Source organism: Maniola jurtina, chromosome 3, assembly GCF_905333055.1.
Source record: "Maniola jurtina chromosome 3, ilManJurt1.1, whole genome shotgun sequence".
Lineage (NCBI taxonomy): Eukaryota > Metazoa > Arthropoda > Insecta > Lepidoptera > Nymphalidae > Maniola > Maniola jurtina.
Window position 1 is genome coordinate 10624366 of NC_060031.1, and position 26261 is coordinate 10650626.

The window sequence follows — 26261 nt, forward strand, 5'->3', positions numbered from 1 at the left end:
TAAAGGTAAATGTATCGCCGCGAGATGCGACGAATCCGTGTCGTTATACTCGTCCAGAGGCACTCGTCGTATCGCCGCGATAGTATCGTCTTGTTCTCAGGTGTGAATATTGGTCCATAGAGTTTAAGTATCGAATTTTGTCACCCGGCGAGACTATCGCCACGATTGGATGACGATGGCGCCGAAGGGTTTGCAGTACCTACGCGATTATGCGATAGGTGTTATAACAGTACGAGAAAAACTTGTTGCCATATCTGCATAAAATACCTACCTACTTACATTTAAATTAATCGTACGTATGGTATTTGGTAAAAAACTACACGTAGTTATCTACTGTAGGTACCTACCTCTTTATGTAATTCAATAGGGAAAGAACCGAGCTCTGTGTCTTACGGCATCAATAAGAGAAAAAATAAGTGATACAAGTTTCTGTATTGTAAAGATTGTTATTAAGTAGGAAAGTAGTGGATGATGCGCGCGACTTCGTCCGCGTAGATTCAGGTACTTACAAATCCCGTGGAAATTCGGTATATACAAATCCCGTGGAAACTCGGTATTTACACTTCCCGTGGATACTCTTTGATTTTCCGGGATGAAATGTATATCCGTCTCCGGGATGCAAACTATCTTTTTTAAAAATAAGTTAAGGTTTCAACAAGATTAACGTGTAGATTCGATATTATGCTCTTAAATTTTAAACGCTTCTTAAATTTTAAGGATTTCATAAGTTTCCAAATGTATTTAAGAACTTCTTGAAACTTAAGAAACCGTTTTTAAGATCGCCCTGAAATTCAAGATCACTGCATAATCATGCAGCATAAGGGGGGTAATGCGTACGTAAAGCAGAAACTTCCGCTCAGCGAAGTCGGTTAGGTCGGAAGAGAACATTTTCATAAGGTTAAAAAATAAAAGACGAAAAATATTTTATATTGAGGTGTAAGTTTATTCGCATAACAATGTTTCATACAAATTTCCTCGTTTTGTACACACCTTTTCACGTTTGTTTTGTAGTTTTATCTTTTATAAAAGTTGACTCTAAAATTTTAACATATCTCCATGTCTGTTCCCTATATCTAATTCGCTTCACCGATGTTAAATTATACATAAAAAGGGCAGCTCTAAGTTAAAAGTATAAGGGATGGAATATAACATAGTTAATTGCGGGCATTGAAGTAAAAAATGATGAAATATAAAACTTTTCCATAAAATCGGAATGGGCTCATAATTTGTAAAATCAGCCGTCTAGTATCGCCGTGGTACTAGATTAATAGGGAGTATAAGATGATAAACCTTACCATCAGAGCCGGGTACAGAAAGAGCGAACGAAACAATACAAAACAAATGACATTTCGATCTTTTATATCCCGTGATTTGAACGACACAAAACTGCTACGAAATAGTACTTATTAATAAAATTTATCTACTCTATATTGGCCTACTGATGGACTTTCTCCCATTTTTTTCACAGAACATTTTATTGAAAACCGAGGTTTCATAAACCGTACGCAAAGCGCACTTTTCGATTTTCGATGCATTTTGCTTTGTGCAAACTATTTCGTGTCAGTTTTGTTTAAACTAGAATTCGACACTGAATCCCTAGTGTAAGTTTTCAAGTAAATCTGGTATGGACGAAAAAATGTGTTCCTCTTTCGTTCATTCTAATTAATAGATTTACGTACAGTTAACTTGAAAACTTGTACTAGTCTGCTAGAAAAAAAATACGCACCGTATTGAGAACCTCCTCCTATTTTGGAAGTAGGTTAAAATACAACGTAATAATATTATTTTGAAAATCTGCTTTAAATAAACAGTAAGTAGTTACCTACTACAATTCTTTTAAAGAATTCATGAATTAATACTTTTATTAATTTAAAAAATGTTCGCATAAGTCATTTCGTTCACTCGGTCTGACCCGAGCATTTCGATGGCCGAAGGGCGAGGCAAGGCATATTGTATGCTTGTAGGTATGTATGTATACAATTTTTCTAATGGACATTGCACAAATCACACTGGTATCAGTGGACTGGCACGAGGCTGCCAGCTACACCTAAGAAAAATTCGTCACTAAATAACAACTAAATCACTTTAAAATCAATTCAAAATGTACATTATTTATCTTATCCGAGTAAACAAATCTAATCTGCTACAAAAAATTAGCAAATTTAAATACAAAGATCACCTAGTCCGTCCTATGTAAAATTAATCACTTAAGTATTAGAAAAACACGATAGTTGAGAGCGGCCCACGAGGCTCACTTGTGATATAACTTATTATGCTTGCCTGTGTACATTCAACGAATGAATAGCGAAAGATATTGCGTTGACACATTAAAACTAAAAAATTGACTGTACATTAATATTTTATATGTAAATATTTGTACATATTGCACTCTGAAGTAACAAAAAATTATTAAGAAAAATCTGTCCAAACGAACAATAATTATTAAATTATTATATACGCAGAACAAAACATATCTCAGTAAATACAAATTCAATGTAATCAATTAGTCTCAATCACAATGTTCGTAGCTCGTATATTAATCTAAGTCCCTACGGCTTACAAAGCTTAGAAAAGATAAATACAGAGGTCATTTACAAAAAAATATACTTCTACCCAAATAATATAAAAATAACAACAGCCATCTGTACTTTCTTAGATGAATAAAATTAAACATATGTCAAACATATGACAAATAGAATCTAAAGGTATCTATGTACAATGTAGGTATATATAGTCGCGAAGCTTTGCGCCTCGCGACGACTGGACGTGCCACGTTGGTCACTTCTGTACTCGCGTCCGTAACACAAATAAATAGAGTTAGGGCTGAAACACTCAACTGCGTTGCGACGCGATGCGAATCGCACCGGAAGAACCGCAGTGCGATGCGATTCCGTGGACAGTGGGTACTGGACGTATGTTTTGTTATTGAGGATTTGTCCAGTGTCATGGATGGCAAGAGGCGTGTTGCAATTTTATTGTTCTGTTATCATTGTTAAGTAACGCAGCAACATCGGATGAATGCGCGATGCGAACCATTTCGTAAGTTTTTGCGAAGCGTCCGCGTCGTTAACGATGCGGCGTCACATCGCAGTTTTGTGTTTTGGCGTTTAAAAGGCAAAGGGCAACCGGTTGTGACAGCGAACCATCCAACCAACCCGTCCGCTTGCGCAGTCTTGTCGACTCTCGTACTCTCGTCCCGGCCCATCTCACCGCGCACGTCGCGACTTTGCGACGCGCCATTTCGAGCGATATAAACTTATTTTCGTACTAATTTTCCATTATCAGCTAAAGACACAAATTATATTAGGGTATTTACTTATTACTTTCTCGTGTGAGATTATTACGTACTTAATAAATCTATTACAATTTCGAAATTGAATAATATGTATCAAATACGACCGGCTGTGCACCGACGGATACCGAAACTATGAAGCTATCCGTTGTGAATCCCTACGCGTCAAATGATGTATAACAATTTACTTATCGAATGGCAGTAATATTTGTCACAAACTTGAGATGCAAAGTATATGCGGGCTATGAAGGGACGGTCCACAACGAGCGATGGAGACAAGAAATACGCGTGACAACAGCAGGCGATTGCGACAGGCAAATCAGTCAAGGATTTCGCTAAACTTCAGAGATTTTTTTAAATATTTTTCACTGAGTAAGCAGTAACAACTCTGGATAGTTCCCAAACAAGCGTCGTGGTCTCTCGTTTCGATCACTCGTCGTCAAATTGTCCCTTCGCTTCGAGCGCTCACCGGCGCATGACGCATCTCAGTTATAAGGCATCGTATCATAGCGTAAAGTTGCTCGTGACGGTTAACTCCTAACCCTCCTAGATTTATCCTAGATACTTAAAGATGTCATATAAAACTCGCTATGACCACAATCATACCAATCCGCACCATGAACATTCGCATAATGGCAGTGTGTGTTGTCAATGCGCCCCTCAACAGCAGAGACACGTAAGACACTCCAGTGACGTTTGTGCTTCGTTAACTATTTTAGAAGTCGCCTACTGCTACAATAAAATTATATACAAGTCGAAAAGATGTATTAAAAGCGGACTAGCGCGCGGTCCGCGGTGCAAGCCCGATCGTCTCACGCTGAAACTTTTATACGTATATTAAGAAATGCTTCCAAAAATCTCAGGCATACGTATTATGTAAATTTACAACACACTTAGTGGCATGTAAAGAAGACACATTCAACACGCACCAGACAGATACTTAAATTTATATCTTAATCGCATTAAATGTTAATGGATGGTGAAGAATAGGCGAGCGGTGAGTGATGAACACCTAGAGTCGGTGTTCGACTGAGCTCTCCTGCGAACGTGGCTACGACGGACACTAAAGACATCGCGGGAAGTGTCTCGGGGTTCAAATATCAAATTGCCCAGCGATAAACGGAAAACACGCTTAATTTATGCTTCAACAACGCTTATGGGTAATTGAGATCGATTAATTTTAGGTTCTATATACTATGATATTCCATTCAACAATGTAGGTACACAGTACAGGTAACGCGAAATAAGGCATTTCGTATGTGTAATAAATTTGTGTATAGTGGGCAGTTTATTTATATCTTAATGTGACGTGTTTTCGTAGTTCACTGTTATATGATTTCTCTTACAGTATCAAAAGGTGGGGACAGGTTTGGTTTGTTTTTTGGGCATTACGGTGCGTGCATGTCATCTATCGTTTACTTTTTATCTACCTATGCCAATATTGTTCCCATAATAGTAAGCTCGGCCAAAAAGTTCATTAGAAAAACATATTATACAAATCAGCTGCCATCAATTTGGAGTGTACTTACTTTTATGTACACGGGAATAAAATACAATAAATATTACATTAAACGAGAAAAAGATATTTACATTTGAAATTAAAATCGTATGGGCCTATATCTCTATCATCGTATCTACATAACAGCTGCCTGGCGACGTGCGCGCACTGTAATGTTTCATCCATCATTACCATACAAGTGCGTGTGAACTTTGCGCGTAGCAACACATATTTTAACTGGGATTATCCAAATCTGCCCCCACAAGTAATTTAAGAACAAAGGCTTAAATTCACTGCACGCTGCAGTCAGCCGCATTTGATAGCTTACAATATATATTCGTACGCGCAGCCGACATCAGCGTAGCAAAAATTCAAGCCTAAATGACACGAATAGTCTATTTTGTTTGTGTGAACCTATAAATTATTGCCTACGACGATCTACGGTACATTGTACACAACGGTACGAAAATCAACCTGTATACGAAACCAGTATACTCGGTACAGAAACGTTCCGATCCAACGACAACATCCATCCCATAAATTAAAATATTACAGATACCTACTCTTAGAATAAGTTAGAAAACTCATACAAAAATTTCGAACATAGTCGCGCAGGAGTTGTTTTTGTCTTCTTTTTACGAGACCAAAATAGTCAAGTAAAATCGACTCAGGGCAGTGAGATCACTGATCGTAGTAGAATAAAATGAATCACCCTGTATATATATAATATTATATATATGACATACACTCAACAACTATCAAGAACACTCGAAGGAGAATCTGGTGATGCCTTTATGAAAGCTACTGCGACAGTAGAACATCTAAATGTAATAAGACACACTTATCTCAGCCTACCTAAGATACTTCAACATGTATAAATGTAATCACAGCAATAAATTATAATTATTCGTTAAGTCGAGGGGACCCGGGCACAAGACAATGGGACATGAGTCGGAACTAAAATCGACAGGACACGATAACACGTCTGACATAAACTATATATAAACAAACACGGAGCAGACATTGATAAGTGATATAAACAACATATACAATATAGGGCCAACGCAAATCGGCGGACGGGGCGGCAGAGGATTTTTTATCAATTCATATTTTACACGTACCAAACCAACTTGAGGTATTTATTTCAATGTTTGGAGGACCGCAGAAATATTCTGGGGTCGGTTTCAGAGTGTTCAAATATACGAGTAGGTATTATACTTATTTCAATTGGATAGTTATAATATATGAGTTGATTTTAAATCCTGTGCCGACCCGTGCGCCAATTTGCATTAAGACATAAATTGCTCCCGACCACAATCAGCGCGATATCTCTCTCACCATTTTTGCAGCATTTTGTCGAGAAAAATCCGCGAGAAAGGGTTGTGGCTCTGCAGTCAAAGCACCAGTGCGTACTTTCATGCTTTTGCAATGTTTTGTCGAAGCCAGATCCGCGAGATGTGTCACGCTGAGTGTTCTTGCAGGACTGTAGCGTATCTTGGTGGACGTATAATTTTGTTGTACACCACACACTGTCCAATAAATAACATTGACTAAATAGTTTTGATTAAATGAAAAGATTTGTCGCTCTCTGAAATAAAACTCTACAGCCAAGATCTATGTCTAGAGCGTCCTGTGACTCTGCTTAGACTTTACTCAGTCTAAGCAGACTCAATGTATGCTCTACTACAAAGTACTCAGAGGTAAAACGAGACAGATTTATATCACAGTCATAACTTTGTCTCGTTTTAACTGTAAGTAAAGTTAAAACGCTCTAAGATCTCTAGCATTTAGTGCTTTATTTTGATCGTACATCGTCAATTTTTAAATTCAATAAACCATCGAATTTGTCATCAATTTTTAATTGTATTTACGTTTTTGGAAAATATTGTATGCCAGTTAGCAAAATCGACACGCATGCACAATAACATGAGGTCTATAAGGTATGCGAGGACCCGCTCGCTAACCTTTGCGCTACCTTTTGCCTGTGTCGTATAGTCGACCATAAAAATGCTTCACTATTTTTACCAGCGATACGAGTATCTACAGGATTTGTAATAAGTGCTTCAAAAGCGGCCCGAAAAATAAAAGCAAAAATAATAGTAAGACCTTATTTTAATAAATTATTAGACTTATTACTTATTTGTTAAGTTTTATTTTAGAATAAGTATGTTTGTTCTCATTTAAAAAACCTGGCCACTTCATTTTGTTCGTGATCTTTACAATAACTTCCGCAAATCAAAATTTCAATAAGGGTCAGACTTTTATAAATCGTAGGTCTTGCAAGCGAAAATAGACCTAGTCATTTTATGAAGTGCAAATGACATTAAAGCATTTTTATGGTCAATGTTTCATTAAATTGTTACTAATAGTATTTAGAATATTAATTTATAGTGTATTATTTTTGCGCACTGTACAGTGACGTCACAGGCTAGGATTCATGTTATCGTGCACGTGAGTCTGCACACGATTCTTCTCGTCGGGAACTTTGCCCCACTAGTGTATGTATGTCGTGTATATCACATATCAATGCGAGCAAACGATCAACAAGGTCCGGGCGCTCGCGGCCCGCGGATCGTCGGCGGACTTCACAATATCAATATACATATATAAATCGAAAATGTCAATCAACGTACAGTTAATTTTGGTAAATAAAAATAACTATCAACTTTTTTCACCCAATAGAAACATCTCTTCATATATTACTTTTTTTCTCTTTATAACTCTCTCACAGCGTACATACGCAGCGTAATTTAGGAGGGTGTACTTATAGAAGTCTTATCATACGGTCGTATCCGAGCGACCGACTCGGTCCAGTCGTATCTAAACTATCAACACTAAATATATTCTCGGAACGTTCAACAGCACATATATTCACTATACTCGCATCGCGGTCGGTCACCGAATACGTACGATCAGGTACCTCGGTACCTTCCTTAAGTGGTAAAATTCACTGTCCTTATAAATAGTTTGATCACGTCCTTCAGGAGTGTCCGTGCACTTCACTTAAACTAGCCAGTCTATGAGCGTTCTCTCCGGAGGGCGGCCCACGGCCCCGTCTCGCACCCTGCGCGCTACCCATGCACCATACCGACGCTTCACTCCTCTTCACCACTGCTAAAGTCCGTACCAGATAATCAACCCATCAAATTGAAGAGCTCACAAACAAAATGGCGCAATCACACGTCTGATCCAAATACTTTTTTCTCTTTAATCCGGACACGTAGTTTCAAATCCAAATCTGAACTGATTTCCAAGCAAATCAGCCTTTAACTGCACTGAAATTGAGTCCATTCATGATTTCGAATACTGAATACAAACTTGAACTCATTTCCAAGCAACACAGTCTAAAACTGTGCTAAAATTGAGTACGAAGTTTGTGATTTCGATCAAAATGGTACAGTTTCAACAGCTTTCAATATTTTTTGCTCCTATTGCAAATTTTACTCGCGTGCAATTACACCGTTTTGTCCGCCAGCTCAATTATAAAAAGAAACCATAGGTTAGCAAAAATAATAAACGCTTTCTAGTACCGCATCCGCGCTGTCGAAACGATAGTTTGACTTTTACCATGTAAACGTGTACAAGCTATCGTTTCAAAAATACTTAGAAAGCGTTTAACCCTAGACCATTAGACCAGCCATTAGCATCCAGGAGACTAATGGAGTCGTATTTATATTTCGTTACCGACTTTAGCAGTATTACTAAGATAAACTGTCACAGCGATTATTCCCTCTAAACTGTCTGAAATTATTCACAATTTTAACACGTTTTCGTTGCCTGTCAAGTGTTATTTATAATTCTTTTATAATTGTATCTTATAATACAAGTCTGTGCACGCATTTATGAGCTAAAAAAAATTAATCTATAATGGTAACTGTGACATTTCTCTTTATGGCGCCCCGCACACAATCAATCTGATCCGCGACCACTAGCAAAACATCTAGATATTTCGAAATCCGAAAGCAAAATATTTAGACATTTTGCGATCCAATGTATCAAACTGTTTCTTAAACAGTCTATGTATCGTGATCTTTGAATTTTGAGCGCAGTGTGATTAGTGTAAAATTTTACATCTCCCCAGCATTGATAGAATTCGAGTCGAAACACAATAATGACAGAGTAAAATGGACCTTAACATACTTGATAAATCAAACTTTAAAATGTCAAAAATTAATACAATCGATTTTATTTCGCACAGGGTTTCCGCTAGGAGCACTGACTGGAGATGATTGGACAAGCTTGAACTTTAATACAAGACGGTTAAGATCAATTTTACCTTAAGTTTCGATGCTCGATGCTTCTATCAGTATTGGTGGAATGTAAAATCTAAGGGCCCAGATCGCGGATCAGATTGACCGTGTACGGGGCGCCTATAAGGTTCGCATGGAGATATCGACGTGGGAGTACGAGCACGAAGATGCGAAACGAAAGGCCGTGTGAGTAAAGCTTAGAGGCCGCGCGGGGTGTGGCGGGCGCGCGCGGGGCGGGCGCGCGGGGGCTAGAGGTTGGCGGGGTGGTCGAACACGGGGGGAGGCTGCGCCGACGACACGTCCGCCACGTCCCAGATCTCCTCCAGGAAAGGAGGCAGCTTCCTGTTCTTCAGCTTGAGGGAAATGCACATGTTGGAGTTCTGCATCCCCAGCGAGCGCAGCTCCGACAGTATGCTCAGTATCTTCCCGTACAAGACAGGACACCGCGCGGAGCCGCTCTGCTGGTTCAGGATGTACACCCGCAATGTGTTCAGGTAGTATCGCTGGATCTCCTCGACTAGCTGCGGGTTCTCGAGGCCGGGCCGATCTGGAATTATAATAAATTGAATTGTTAAAATCGACCCCTCCTGAATAATGTATGGGAGTTGTAAGAATTAGTTTGCGCGGTGGAAAAATACGACTATTAAAGTGAGCGACTACGTCGCGGCAATAACTTTGTTACGAGATATTTCATCACAGGTTTCTATCAGGAACGCTATAGGAGGACGCGAAGCCGGCTTTTAACGAATAAGATTAACGCACATAACTTTTTGGTAAATATAATATGCCCATAAAACTATTATTTGAAGCCCTTCATCACTTTTCTTACTAGGCAAGATTTTTGACGTATTTATTTCTTAGAAACATGAAACAAACGTTGTCATAGACAGAAGTGCAGTAGGTTCTCGAAGTCCACCTCGTTGTATCGCGAGCTAGTCACAGTACTCGCCTGAGAAGATGACGATGGCCGTGAGCAGCGCATAGTGCACGTTGTCCCACGACATGGCGTACATGCAGCGGCAGAAGTGCAGCAGGTTCTCGATGACGTAGCTACAACCCGCCTTGTTGTCTCCTAGCTAGTCACAGTACTCGCCTGAGAAGATGACGATGGCCGTGAGCAGCGCATAGTGCACGTTGTCCCACGACATGGCGTACATGCAGCGGCAGAAGTGCAGCAGGTTCTCGATGACGTAGCCGAAGCCCGCCTTGTTGTAGATCTCGCGCGTGTAGGCCTGGTTGGTGGCGAACATCACACTGTCCGTCGACATGTCGTACCGCCGCGACACTCGTAACATCATAACTTCGCTTGAACACGCCTGTGTAACAATTATGACAATAATGATATCATGATCATATCAATAATAGGTAATTAAAGCTTAATCAAAAGAACAGGGTAGCTTTTGTAAAGGAGCAAATTGAACACGATTTTTTTAGCACAATCCGGGACAGAGAATCGCTTCTTGCATTTTGCACGGAATTTCAGTTTACCATATTAAATTGTTATTTTTTTTTAAATCATGACAATCTTCTTCTAAACATATGATAGAATAGTTACAAGATTCAGAAAAACCCAGATAAGCAAATATTGACACAATTTTATTTTAATTGTAAAAGAATGGACAGTACCTTTAAAAGTGTGATTTGATCGGGCTGAGAGATCTTCGCAAACCCTGGCAGACCCTTAGCGAACTCGACGATCAGCTGCACCGTCAAGATTGTCATCTCAGTGATCTGACGGAAGGGCAGGTCTGACGCTTCGCCGGTCTCATCCGATTCTGCCTGCCAAGTCTAAATATAACAAAAAATAATAGGTATATTATAAACATGACAAAATTGGACCAACCATACAAAAAAGATGAAATAAAAATGTAAGTTTCATGTAAAAATTAATCGTGTGGCTTTCATCATTTGACACGGTAAAGCAGCCGCTTTGTTTTATGGTATCTAATGTGTTGTATGATATGGTTTCTAACTTCACCAGAACATTTTTACCCCAGAGTTTACCCCCGAGACTCGATATTGTGCTGTAAAAGAATCCACTATAGTGAGGCGATCCTATAGGAATTCGGAATCCAAGTCTGTTGTACCTATATTGTATAAGATTTCTTGGATAGTCAAATATTATGACAAGGCTAGAGAAATATTTGAATAATCGGTTTCTGAATCTCACCCGTTGGTATTTTATTGAATCAACTCTTAGCAGATTCACGCAAAGTTGTTGAAGGGGTGAAAGAAATATCAGTCACGTTTAATCCTCGTCTCATGAATAGACGTACACTACTGGACATACGTCTATGTTCATCATCATGTCTACCATTTGGAACGAGCATTGAATATGACTGATATTTCCTTATCCCCTTGCAAGGGACCTCTCATACAAGAGTCTCCAGAATAAGGGCTTCTGCCCAGCGACTATACAAGATGCCTGTTAAGAAAATCTCATTAGTCATTACTAACCTGTGTAACCCTTTTGAGATCTTCCTCGGAAGGCTGGTCGTATCCGTCTTGATACCACACGAGCCTCGCGATCAAGAACTGTTGGTTGGGTGTTAGTGGAGGGATGTTCTTTAGCCTGTTCTGTTCCAAGAGTTTCTCGGAGAGGAACCGCGGGACCACTTCGTGCTGCAAACATTCCAGCTTCACGTAGGAAACAACAAACATTAATCATTTGTCGTCGGTTAGGGAAAGACAGATATGCATGCTGAACTACTTAATAAAAATAAATTGACATTTCATGCAATTAAAGAATTTAGAAGACATTTCTAAATAAAATATCTAATTGAATAAATGTTTGTTGAACTCATGCGCTTGTCGGATCGTACTAAGTCAGAAACCTAATCGCGAGTTCCAACAACAACTGTACAAAGTTTCAACTCAATCGAATAAACGATGCGCGAACGCTTGGTAAAGAACAGACAGACAAATATGAATTAAAGGTGCGTAGATTTGTATCACTTCAGCACATTACATATGTATTGTAATTTGAGTTATTATTATTGAAAAGAGCAATGCCGAGTTTTTTTGCTGGTTCACTTGACGATTGAAAAGCAGTTTATAAAATTTATATGTATATAGATAAGAACTTTTCTAATTTTATAAACCATTAAAAGTTATTTTAAATTTAACTAGTCTCATGCAATTACTCTTAAGTAATTTGAAAACTTAGATTTTGGAGGTACTAAAGCTTGTAGCTCTGTCTGTATTCTCAAATGATCTACAACCCTTAGCAAGTGCTTTCGCAGGTGAGAGCAACGGGGCGGGTTTATCTTATTTATTTTGCCGATTAACACCAGCTCTTGAATAGCACGCGACTTCTTCGCAAATCCTTTCTAGAAGTATTTATTTTACGCGCAACACCATCCGCCTCGCTGCCCTAACTCACTCCCACGTGGGTTTTAAACATACTATTGTGTCATTGATATGCAAAACCAAATCGTCTGGTACAGCTGTAGCTGCAGCATCATTTTTCTTTCTAATTTTGTAACAAATATTTTTGGGAGAAACATTTTTTTTTAAGGCTTTGGCTTTTCATATCAATTGTTTAAAAAATGGTTTTAAAAATTATATGAAGGCAACTTACAATCCTAGCGGCTTCAGGTGGCGGCGGATCGCATTGCATTATGGGCGGCATGTGATCGTCTACTGTCGTTGTGCTGACTGGCAGTTTGTCCTTTTCTCTCTGTGCTTTCTTTTCTTTCCTCTTTATCGCACACTGGTTCTCTGGCACCACGCATTCTGGCCTCATTCCGACCGCGAGGCATTTCTTTAATCTGCACTCTTGACATTTTCTCCGCATGTACATGTCCATTTCGCACGCGTGACCGAATTTGCAAATGTACACCGCATTTTTAGTAACACTCCGTCTGAAGAAACCTGAAATTTCAAATTAATAAGTAGCTGCATCATTATTTTTTTTTAATTTATACACTAGCGCTTGGCTGCAATCAGACTTGCTGGCAAGTGATGATGCAGGCTAGGATGGAGCACGCTTGCCTAGAAGATGCCTATTACCACTTGACTTGAAGGTACCTATACCGTCAACTTTTGCCCGATCCTTTAATCTCTACCGAAGCCTAATTATGTAAAGGGTATTATAGTATTCTGAAACTAATTATGTGTACAGTTTTTACCAATTTAGAAAGCTTGGGTAGGTATACCATACAATTTATAGTAGCTCAAACTAGAGGATGAACTAAATAATGAGAGGTATCTAACACGGATTCTGAAGTCGTTGCTTTTGTTTTTCTACTGCATTCAGATAGATAGGACTAGATGCTCTATCTCACTAGGACACCAACGCCACTAGGTCGCGCTACCAACAAAAATTGCTCAACCAAGACGACATCAGCATCATATATTATGTAGCTGTATGAATTTTGTTGGTGACGCGACCTGGTTGCGCCTCCACTGGCGGCTTAGTGAGCTATAGGGCACTTAAGCACCAATAGCGTCACATGAATAAAATTTTAGAACGCGCCTTTAGACAGAAATAAATTTTCTCTTTTAAAAACCAGTAAGTATCTCTTTTTTATTACGCATTCTAAATTTGATAACTAGGCGAAATAAAGTGTTTTGCTGAACAGTAAGTACTTTAGGCTGAGATAAGATAAGGCAAATTATGAGAAAGGTTGTCTTAAGGGCGTCGGCCATCGACTCGAAGTTACGAGGTGAATGTTTCTTAACGTTAAATAAACAGAACGCGTAGTTTTAGAGGTTAAAAATAAAGCGTATAAGTTTGCGTAGGTAGATAGCCGTACACAAATATCGAAGGTTACCCAATTGGTAAATATTATCTGTGATCAGATCAGTGATGACCTGAGGGATATGTAGGAATATAAAGATTCTTCAGAAAACTTTACAACCTTAACAAAAGTAGGCAGGAGATGATTCACGCTTCGCCGTGATCGCGCCGGCCCGGGTTGGTATAAAGAAAGTCCCATAAAAGATTACAAAATATTTTGTCACAAGTGTAAATTAAAAATTTATAACACCCCCGACAAGTGAAGGTTACATACAGTAACTAGAAAAGAGCTGATAACTTTCAAACAGCTTAACCGATTTTCTTGGATTATAGCTAAGAACACTCTCGATCAAGCCACCTTTCAAACAAAAACAAACTAAATTGAAATCGGTTCATTAGTTTAGGAGCTACGATGCCACAGACGGATACACAGATAAAACAGATACACACGTCAAACTTAAAACACCCCTCTTTTTGGGTCGGGGGTTAAAAACGAACTTTAAACGCGTTTTCCCCAATTTCAATACTTTTGGGTTACCGTGTTTTGTCGTCGACAAAGCGGGGGAGTAGATACGAGTAGACGCCCTGCAGACAGCCATTGTGACGTGTCGTCTCGACTGCTACAAAGTATGCGCTAACTAACAGCCTTGATAACCGATACAATGCGCCAATTCACTACTAAATTGGAACATTCGTGGGCGCTTGGGCAAGGGCTGCAGCGACATCGTAGCGTGTGCAAATACGAGTAACTCGCACACTCGTACGCTCGTACTACAATTACGTTTACGCTAGTATTGGGTGAAATTGCAGTTGTTTTGTAACTGTTCTCATTGCAATATTGCCAAACGATTATACAAGAAGTGCATTCTTAAGCCGATACGTCTACCATGATCAAAAATTTTCAACAATCTAGCAGCTACAGTTTAGTCTGAGAGTCAGGATCTCTTCTCTGTAATATATACATAGACACTGTAGTTTAGTTGTGACTTGATTTATACACCCTACCTATCTTTATGGTTGATTGCGTAGGTGGATCTATTTCGCTGGTTTTACAACATATGGGGCATGCTAGAAATTGGAAAAGAAGGTATTTTGTGTCTCAACGCTAGACCCATAGACATACGAGTATACATTTTCCCATTTATAATAATGGATGGTTAAAATGTTGTACCTTTACATCCTTCACAAGTAAGCGCATTATAGTGGTATCCGGAGGCTCTATCACCGCAGACGAGGCACAATTCTTCCTGTTGCCGAGGCGCCGGGCCTTTCTTCTGCCGCCTCGCGTCGCCATCCGTACTGCAGCCGTTCACACTCGACGCTGGTGACAGCTCCTCGCGACCTGGAAGAGAGGAAAAACAACTATTAGTGTGTTTATTTCATGGACTACTAAGGGATCTCTTGTACTAGTCGTCCAAGTCCAAGACTACTGGCCCGATAGACCTGAGACCAGATGTTTTATGAAACTATTTACTCTACAGCACATTTGGTCGCTTATCCAGTTAGCCGGGTATTGTAATATGTAGGTTGCTTACACGTTGAATTTGAACAAAAGGTGACACAAAATTAGATTTAGATTAAGAAATATCTTTAAGACAATAAGCTTATAAGAATTGGTTATAATTACTGTTAGTCCGTAAGAGAAGTCGATCATAAGCCTCCACCAAATAAAGACGTCTACTACAACGCCATCGTACATTTTTTAATCCACCAAAAAGTTTAATATTTCAGTATAGTTCGTCTTAGGGATCTCCGCACTAGTGGTCCAAAGCCACGATTACTGGCCACATTAGACCAGATTTTCTATGAAACTATACATTCTATGGAGTACTTGGACGCTTAATCCAGAAGTCTAGCAAGTCTTGCTGCAATGATCTAGGATTTGGACTAGTAAGCGAGATCCCTTACAAAAGTGTAAAATGGTCTTGGACTACTATTGCGTGAGATATCTTAGCGAAGATTCGATAGTGTAAAACACCTTATTATATCCAAAACCTAATAAAATACCTCTTCGTAAAATGTTTATGTTCAATTCTCATCACATGAGATTTGATGAAAAGAAGATATTTTCGTTGTGAGAATTGAGATAATATATCGATTCGATATACCCATGTTTAAGGAACATTTAACTATAGATTACATAATAATAAAACCCACTTTCCTCGGTTCTCTTTGAACTTTATCAATACTACCAAAAATACTATGTGGCAGATTCCATTGCTCCAGTAACCGGGGTAGCAAGAGCAGGTTATTGTGGTTCAATTCGGTTCTGTAGCACGTAGAGGTGGAATCATAAGATTTGCTTTAGCTACCATGTCGGAATACGAACCACTTACTCCCTAAAATTTTATCATAACATATCAACAACAGGTTTTAATGCAACTGCGCAATAAACGAAACTCGAGTCCGGTGGCCCAACCGGCGCCGAATGGTAAACATCTAAAATCGGACGCTATAACATTTGCATACATTTCACGAACCATTTATAGAGACGGCGGGCGAGTGAAGATCACTTTATTTTCTTTTTATTATTTTTTGATGCGAGTTCCCAAACAACTCATGAAGGCAGGGGCAGCCCAAGCACAACCAACGCAACACCTCTCTCTTTCGCGAGTTTTGCATCAATCAATGCGTTGCAAAAGCGGTGGGAAAGTGACGTTAATCTGACCACGCGCGAAGGCACGTACGTAAGTTTTGTGTTATTTGTATGAATTTTCATCATCATCATCGACCAATTTCTGGCTCACTACTGAGCAAGGGTCTCCTCTCAGAATGAGAATGGTTTGGCCATAGTCCACCATGCTGGTTAAGTGTGGATATAAATCCAAAGCAAACATATTGTTAAACATAAAACATATTGTAACTTTAAAAAAAAAAGAGCAATTGCTGAGTTTTTCGTCGGCTCTTCTCAGTAGAATCGGCTTTTCAAACCGGCGCGGTGTAGTCTTGTCATATCATGAGTGGCATATGCTGTCCTATATGAAATAAATAAATTCATTTCATTTCAAATTCATTTCATTAAAACTGTATCGCATGACGCCGTCGCGTCGGCGAGAGGCTTCATGAACGCGGCTCTAACGAGGTGTTCGATGTTCATCCTTCCTGGAATTACAACTTCTAGAAGCTGTCTGACACAATAGTCAGGGCTGGATCATAAGGGCTTTTTGGGCTGCAGCCAAGGGCCCCGTGATATAGGGCCCCCAAACCCCATTGAAGACAAAATGGACTGTATTGTTTTAAAAAATTATCATAAGGTCGGACAACTCAAATGATATCGACTAAATCATTCATCAGTTCTTTCCATAAATTGTGATTTAACAAATAATTAGCAAATAAAGTATTTTGAGCCACAAAAATGCAGGAAGGTTGCTTTAATTGTTTTTCCTATACAATATACCCAGAAATTTAAATGATAATTAGTTAAATACATAATTAGGCAGGCCCCCAATTAGTATTAGCCCAAGGCCCAACAACTCACGGTCCGCCCCTGACAATACTGTAACTATTCTATTTGTTTCAACCTTTACGAGATGTTTCACGTTGGTAACGAGATACGAGTGATTTTCGGTGGTAGTTTGGACGTTTCCTGCCCAAACAAAAAGGTGGCTAGAGTCACTGTCCGCATACAAATAAGTTTTGGCACCAGTTTTGTATTCACGTGCACGTAGGTGTAGGGTATGCGATGCGCAGTGGAAAATAAATCGGCAATTGTCAATCAGGCAGTCGGAACTCCTTAAAAGTCAAGCGGGGTGTGTGACATTAATGAAACTTTTCTTTACCTAACCTTTTACTAACAGAAATAAATTGTACCTGTATAGGTATTGGATTGGCAGGAGTTTAGCTTTAGACAGTTCAATACGCACTCTTGGCCCCAGACGTCGTTTCCATCAGGTTCTGTTAACTACAAGCTTTTTCCAGTCTTATGCCTTATATTGAAGTAGTATTACATAAGGGGGTGGAATGCATTGACGCTTGGCTAGACTTGAGCGGGAAGGAGTGAGAAGAGGCGAACCAGCAGCACTGTGGTCTGTGACTGCTTCAGTGGTCGTCAGCTTTTGCTGGAAGTCTTATAGTATGGACGTAACTGACAGTTCTTAAGCGGGTGGCCCGCCTAAGAACCGGTCTTCAAATTCTCTAGGGAAATCTCCACGAATCAATGTTTTAAACCGTCACTCTACACACTCTAAGAGATACCAATTAACCAAGTAGGTATCTTTTTTGAAATAAGTCCTAGTTATAGGTACCGCATGTACCTCGCTTTACTCATAGATATTTAGTGAGATTCAAAGTAGGTGCCTGGGTATTTGGATACTAAGGAGCATAAACCTTGATTGACACCTTGGTTTTTGGTGGCTATGGTACTCCATAGGCATATTGTTGTTTAATCTATGTTTATCTTGGGCTGAATAAAGGATATTTTTTTAATTTATTTATAAATGTTCAAAAAGCCTTACTCGCGTTCAAAGAAACGATGATTGTAGCCAACCGAAAAATTATGGAAAAATTATTTTAATTGGACGAGTTAAATCGTCTATAGTGATTGTTATAATGGCCGCTGACACAAAGCCGGCGATCTCACGTGGGACTAGTTTTTAGGGTTCCGTATGATCATGGAAAAAAGAAACCCTTCCTCCCGCTACCTAAATCATGAAATTTGGCAGGCAGCAACTTACATCATAGATCAAGGGAAAAATCCGAAAACCGTGAATTTGTGGTCGTGAAAACATCACAAAAAATTAAAGTGTGCTATTTCTTGTACGATGGCACAGAACCCTTCGTGTGTGAGTCCGACTCGAACTTGACCGGGTTTTTTGGCAGTAGGTAGGTATTTCAGCCGGTTACGCAACGAAACGCGGTAAAGGCCACCGACCCGCGTCAACTCTGGTTAATGGCCATAATAAAATGTAGGTATATATAAAAATTAATTAGTAGAGAGGCGAAACAACCTTGCACGGGTCGGTCGGTTGTTTCGCTATACCTACGTGAAACTCGCAGATTTGACTTCTGATTTAGCTTATTTTTAAGGAGGTTCTCTATTCGACTTAATGTTTTTTTTTGTATGTTTGTTGCGCTATTACTCTGCCAAATATGAACCGATTTTGATAATATTTTTTACAAAATATTAAAATGAAAAATTAACAACATCAATTACAAGTTTATTGCTCCGGGTTATAAAAAAGGTCAAAATGTGAGACTTATTGTGGTGTTTTATCAAAGTGAAAATTAAGTTGTATGTAGGTATGTTGAAATTTGAAATATCAAGCAACTGCGAAATATGTGACTGGCGGCACATATTAATTAATAAGTATTTTTAAAATTTCATGTTATAAAATAAGAGCAGTTAACATACACTTAGGTAGGTACGTTACCTAAGCCTTTAAATAAGACGGATAATTTGGTTTCTACAGTAAAAACAGGCACAATATGAGAGCAATTTTAAGTGTGTACCTACCTAAAGGGTAAAAAATAAAAATATATCATATACTTAAAACCATAATAAAATCTTTGAAAGATGCAAACTTTTTTATTACTACCCCATTATTTGGATATATTTGGACTAACAAAAATATAATCTTCAACTCAAATATCTTATTCACGAAAAAAGCAAATTTCGCACAGCTCAAAATGGCAAACTCAGGTGTGATGAATTGATTTGTAACATTAAATAACATTTAATGGGTTATGGTGTCGCAATGGCTCATCCGACCAGGTGAAAGTGCCTGAGATGGCTAAGAGTTAGAACTGGTTCGGTTCATCGAACAGACTGAAGTGATATACCTATACCTACCTATTATGTATTTAGTAAACTGTGACAAGTGTTAATGGCCATCTTTGATTACAAAGTCGTGTAAAATGACGTTTTATGGGAATCCAGGAATGTTGTTTTGGTAGGTTCATTTAATTTTATATGTTGATGTCCTCTTTCTAATAAGATTTTCTTAAGTCGGATCGACTTAAGAAAATCTTTATGCTATTTTTCTATTTATGATTTTTTATTGACTTGATTTTAATCGTATGCTATTATGACCCTATGATCCTTGACTTATGATAGTAGGCTACGACATTAATTTCAAATAGAAGCTGGTAGAGCAGCATACATAACATACGATTATTATGTATTTGATGATGGAAATTATAAATCCTAAAACAATGTGATGAAACAATTTGAGGTAGGTAATTATATCTGACAAATCTTATTAAAATCATGTCGATGCAACAAAATCTTCAATCGGTAAGCAAAATTGTCACAAATAGAAGCCAACAATCAAATCGGGTATTCATGAAAAAGAAAGCCCATCAAAAGTTGAATGCACGGATGACCGAGTCAGTGTGTTATGTTGTTACGTCTCAGCTGTTCTGCGCGGGCGCATAGAAGGTCTAGTTCGTGCCGGTTCGGCGACCGTCGGGTTCGCTCGGCACTGCGAGCGAGAGGGCGCAGCGAGCGACAAGTGGGGCGCGAGCGTCGACCGGGGGCAGCGTGCGGCCTTGACTCTTGCGTCCCCCGCCGCCCCTCCCCGCTCGCATGCCCCTCCGCTCCGCAGCGCTCACCGCTCCGCCACATTATTTATGATAGCATCTTAGCTCGAAGCAAGCTCGCGATTCTCTACACGCTAATAATAACTCGTTTTTCCTCTCATGCAATGTGACTTTTTCACTTCTTTGGGATTTGTTCTCTGAAGTGATACCAAACATGGTATTAAACTACCTATGCGAACAGGCTGAATTACTTTTCTAGATTGTTTGTTCGATATTAATCGTTTCCAGTTTAGTTTCACTAGAGTTTAGTCTTATTGAAAGCTGAAAAGCATAAATACCTATCTAGGTAAGTAATTACTTTATTATAAAACCACTTACTTAGATAAAAAGTAACCTTTAACACTCTTCGACTCCTAGGTTGGTAGTTGGTACCTAAATGCTAAAAATCGAGGCAAAGGGCAAATTAAGAAACATACTTTCGAATAATTTAAAATATTAGTACTTAAGTTCACTGTGTACCTACCTACCTACCTACTTAACGGCTATGGAAATATCTTTATTCTTCCTTAGGGGCCGGCGCACATATTATTATAGCAGAGCGCAGCGCAGAGCGTTTTTCACAGTCAAAATATTATTGACATTGTCCTCATTGAAATAATATCTAAAAAAACAGTTGTGCATTCGTGCGGATACTCGCGCATCCGCGCGCAGTCCCGCGCGTGCTCGCGCATTCTCTGGTAGAAATTCGCGTAATGTGTCACGCGATTAGAAAACTTCGCGGGCATGCTCTGCGCTGCGCTCTGCCATATTATGTGCGCCGGCCCTTAGTCTTACACTGAAAGAACCAGGAAAATATTATTTCTTTAGTAAATGAATCAGACATAACATAAAACTGTAGTAAGTAGTTTTCTCTAATTTATGGCATAACTAGCTGTCACATAAACGTCTGTAAACCTAATGAAATGTTTACAAACAGCACCTGTTTGAATAATTTTCATTCAGTTACACAAATCAGCATGAATGAGGAACAGATATTTTAGTCCCAAAATGCAATGATGACTAAGAGCGGACTCGTCCGATCCGAGTCCGTTCGAGTCAGTTTCGAAGTAGTCATAGAACTATTTGTATGGTAGTTCTCGCACTAAATCTGACCCTAAATCCCGTCATCCGATTTCTCTGCGTCATCCATCAGAATATCTCGGATTCTAATCGGACATATCAAAGATGTCCACTGAATAGCTTGGGTTTGGATCGGATTAGTGCATAAGCAATATCCGAATTCAGTTCGAGTTTTTTATATCCGTATTTTCACGGATTCGGATCGGATGAGTGGGTAACTGCTCTAACTATACGACACTATAGAGCTTTATTACATTAAGCGATTATCTCACGGAAATGAATAAATTTATTTTTATATGAATGAATGCGTGAGAAAAATAACACTGGATAGGTAGGTACTAATATAAAACGGTACATAGAATACGAGTAATTTAAGATAAGCAAAAAACAAATTGCATCTACATCCGATTCCGTATATTGAGGAAAAATACTTAAATAGGTGGTTAAAATAATAACTTCATTAATTACCAACTTAATTGTTTAGGTACACTTAGTTAGTGTTACGATTTTTTTTATATGTATATATGTACCTATTTAGTGACTTAATAAAAAGTACCTAGTAGAAGTAGTTACTTTATGAGTGTTTTAAATATAATGGATCTCATAGGCAGAAAATGTGATATTGAAACTTTTTTTTTTTTTACAATATGAAAGCTTTACAAAATATTTTTTTCCTTTCGTTCTGTATTGCACAAGTAGTTGCACTATTTGCCACAGGTATAGGTAAGAAGGCTGCCTTTTCCTGTTAACAACAACCATCTTACTACAAATTAGACACCTACATACAAAACAATTCAATAGAAAACTATAAACGAAGGCTTGCAAAGTGATGTCGATTGAACAATACCAACTTTCACTGTGACCTCAGAACGGCGACGCAACCATTTCGCAGGCACTTCGCGTAAGCGCCCACTAGCCGTAGCCAGTGAAAGTTGCCCAAACTTAGGTATTGCACAAGCATATGGCACACTCATTGAAATTCGGGTGCGGCGAAAGTAAGCATAACATAGCAACACGCCTCATATTAATCAGCTCTACCAACGAGGTACGTGATATTTGCTTATAAAAGAAATTGTTGGCCTTATGACAACGCCGAATAGAGGGAAACATAACTGAAGCCATAATATTTTTAATATCTAATTCCACTTAAATTCAGGAGACGACTCAACTCCACGAATAATAATAATTTCTTTGTTTGTGCCTACCATGTTTAAGTTGGGCGTGCAGTTAAGTTGGGTTTCTATCGGATAGAAACGATTGAAAAAGATGAATAAAGAGTCCGAAATCTAGAAGAAATCAATACGCAATGTGCATACTCGTACTTTGTTATATACTTAAGTACTTAATTTTTGTTTGTTACTATCTATATCAGTTGGATGGGCATCAAACGCAAGAAACTACGAAAGAAAAGAATGACGGTCACCCAAAATCTCGGGGAAATCGGTATACAAAAAAGTACGTATGAAATTAAGTATAAGTAAGTTATCAAGTAAAGCCTACAATTTTTTTTAAATTCACCCTCTGATTAGATAAATAAACTAATACTAAACGCTTTTTAAATTTCGATAACTAGGTAGGTAGGTAGGTATATCCTATCTACGATTGAAATGGGTAACATCAAGTGAAAGAAGCAGTAAAATTCTAAGACAAGAATGATCGAGGAATTAATTAGGTGCTCGATGCAAAAAGTATGAGGCAGAAAAAAGCTACACGTGATCGATGCATCGGTCGGGCGGAGATCGGATCACAATATTACTTTCTACAATACTTTCTAGCAAGAGATGTGGGCCGGAGCCGCAACTGGAGCGATCGGTTTCTCCGCGCGCCGGGAAAATTGGATTGAAATAGAAATCGCATGCGGTGGAAATCGCCATTTTCACGTCACACGCTAACTAGGTGGGTATGTCGTGGAAATTGCGATTAGCTATTAATTCTTTAATCTGCACGTTTTGTCTGTTGTTTCGTTTTTATATTAAGCTGATTTGATCACTGATATTTTTTTAACGTTTTAAAACTGATGTAAGTAGCCCATCGCACCCTAAAGTACAATCTGGAACGAAATACTGGTCAAATTGCGCGATTAGTCAGAATTTGGGTTAATTATTAATAATAATCTGATTATAAGTTGCTAAACTGTATTGAAATTATCTACTAATTTTATGCTAGTCATATTAGCTGAGAGTTAAACAGCTCTCCCCCGTAAAATCGACAATTGTATTATAGTACAAAGTACTTCTACAGATTTCAAGCTACCTACGAAATTTTTTGGATAGACTATTCCTATAGTTAGGTATTCTTTTCCACGGCACATACTGGATAAAAAGGGAACTTATAACATGGCTAACTATCCCTTGCCTAAGCTATTTAAAGATAGAGGATGCAACTAAATAGCAGATGCCACGGTTTTCAGGCGCATAGAAAGTGTTTACATCCGTCGACAGATCGCTCCTCGGAGTGAATTGCATCCGCACAATACGTCACGGAAAGGAACAGGCAATAATAGATAATGTTCACGGGATTCTCGGCTATAATGCTGGAATTCATCCTGAATTTAACATTTGCTTATGTCGGGACTACATACGGATACACATAATCTTTTTTGCTACTATACCTAGGCTAAAAGGGTGCATGTATGCATTTTGACCCCCGTTTGTTTTTAACCCCCGACCCAAAAAGAGATGTGTTATAAGTTTGACGTGTGTATCTGTGTATCTGTCTGTGGCATCGTAGCTCCTAAACTAATGAACCGATTTTAATTTAGTTTTTTTGTTTGAAAGGTGGCTTGATCGAGTGTTCTTAGCTATAATTCAAGAAAATCGGTTCAGCCGGTTGAATGTTATCAGCTTTTTTCTAGTTACTGTAACCTTCACTTGTCGGGGGTTTATAAATATTTAATTTACACTTGTACATATAAAATTTGGAGCATAGATAGATTGATCTCTATATACACACACTTAACACGGAAAACGGGTTCCGTATCTTGGAAATTGGTTAGATTATTCGGTCGCCTAAAAAAATAGGCTTAGTAGTAAAATCTCATCAACTTGTCGCGTAATACATATATATTTCCTACGTGATTTAAAATTAATGATTTTCAGATTTGGGTCTTTCTTAGGACCCACGGATAGACGGACAACTTACAGTGATCGAGATCTTACCTATTATGGTTTTCCATCATAAGGTAAAGACAACGGAACCGTTAAAAATTAAGTAAATAACTACGCTTCCAATCCATACCATACTCAGTACTCGATTCCATCCTCTCTTGGATGTAATTGGATGTAATTCAACCCCGACGCTAAAACGACGCATGTCTGACCTGACCAAATGATCAAAGATGGTCAAACAAGTGTACATATGATAACAGCGTAAAAATGGCCACCAACAGATCTCGCCAGGATCACAATTTTCAGCAATGAGCAACGATCGGAGAGAGCGGTATGCAATTTGAGTTAGTTATGTATCCAGATGGCTCTCCGTAATAAATGGGGCGAGCCACAATATTGTTTCATATAATACAGTTTGTACTTCGACACTCAATTCGTGAAGTAGAAAGTGGTCATCAGTTATCACATAGCGCCTATGTACATAGGTGAACGTAACCGATATGCCGCAGCTCCCCATCCCAGAGCTATGTTCGGTGCCAGATTACATTGAGCCTCTCTTTTTCCCAAGCGTATAAACATTCAGTCACATTTTTTGTCTCTGTCTGCTCCCTAATTTAGTACACGAGGTGCACCCACGCCTTTGCGCCTTTTCTGGTAAACATTGGAATGGGTAAATAGTAAAGGAAGGGGGGTATAATTAGAATTATTGCCGCATGGTTTCCTGAGGTATAAAACCTTTGACAGCTGCTGAATTTTGCGCCAACGGATTTAAAAGAATGAACGAATTAATGTTTTTCAGTTCCTTTTACACGTTTTACTTCCAACTATGTCGATCAAAAAAGTTTTTAAATTCCATATTCCAATCCGAATACTTACCACCTTTAGATCGCGTATCTCTTCGATAGAATTTAAAACTTTTTCTTTTTTTCAATATCGCTTCCAGCGATTGAGAGGTCATAGAAAAAAACTGGGATGGCTTCAGATTCTGATATTCCACCTCTCATAAAAGGTTTTCGTTCTCGACTTTTAACTTTGTTAGACAACTAACTTTTAAACTACCCCAAACAATTAAGTGTTCTTGCATAAATGGAATTATCCAAAAATGGAAATATTAAAAATCCAATTAAGTAAGTACTTACAAATAAAAACCTCCCACAAAAACCTTTATGCCACAGTGTGAGAAACTTACAACGAAATAAAAACATACTTACAGCTTGTTTTTTTAACGATGCGATGTTAGAACATATTGCGTGTAATAAGACTGCCCTTGATCTGTCGTGGTCCTACATTAATTACACCATTGCCTTCGTAGCAACTCTTAGCTCTATCTGGCTCCATCTACGTCCTTGACACTTGTGCATTACGGTATGAACTCTATGCTGTAGAGTTTACAGCTCATAATTACTGAATCATCAAAGAACACTTTGAAGTAGGTACGAGCATTTTTTATCTCCGCCTACCATGATGATTTCCACCGCCTTTGTACTGAGTTTGTAGCCACCCATTTGCGAGAGACCGGATTGATGTAGCCTTAATAATATGAGGGTTTCATCCATCATACCTTATCTAGCCTATATTTCCCTTACGTCATCTTTATCTACTTATAACAATGTTTGCTTCTTTTTCGGATTGAGTATGCTGAGTTGCTACTGGCTGCTACAGCGTCACCGGATGGAGTGGCAAGCGCGAATGGCATTCACTGATAAAATATCATAATAAGTCACAGAGCCTTAAGTCTACATCCCTTTATTCTTGATAAGGATAAGATTTTGCATTA

At 38.7% G+C, this 26261-nt stretch overlaps 1 protein-coding gene across 4 annotated transcripts in view; it reads right to left on the minus strand.

Annotated features, from left to right (window-relative positions):
- Positions 1 to 920: 920 nt before the first annotated feature.
- LOC123880801 (ecdysone receptor) overlaps positions 921 to 26261 on the minus strand; it is a 319231-nt gene continuing 293890 nt past the window's right edge. For 3 of the 4 annotated variants that reach the window (XM_045929120.1, XM_045929118.1, XM_045929116.1), the window contains 6 exons: positions 14953 to 15123; positions 12621 to 12913; positions 11498 to 11677; positions 10667 to 10828; positions 10134 to 10356; positions 921 to 9587 (listed from right to left, as the gene is read on the minus strand). In XM_045929120.1, coding sequence (XP_045785076.1) covers positions 9289 to 9587; positions 10134 to 10356; positions 10667 to 10828; positions 11498 to 11677; positions 12621 to 12913; positions 14953 to 15123 — 1328 coding nt within the window. In that variant the 3' untranslated portion in view covers positions 921 to 9288. The remainder of the gene's footprint in view (positions 9588 to 10133; positions 10357 to 10666; positions 10829 to 11497; positions 11678 to 12620; positions 12914 to 14952; positions 15124 to 26261) is intronic. The other variant, XM_045929117.1, reaches the window with a different exon arrangement.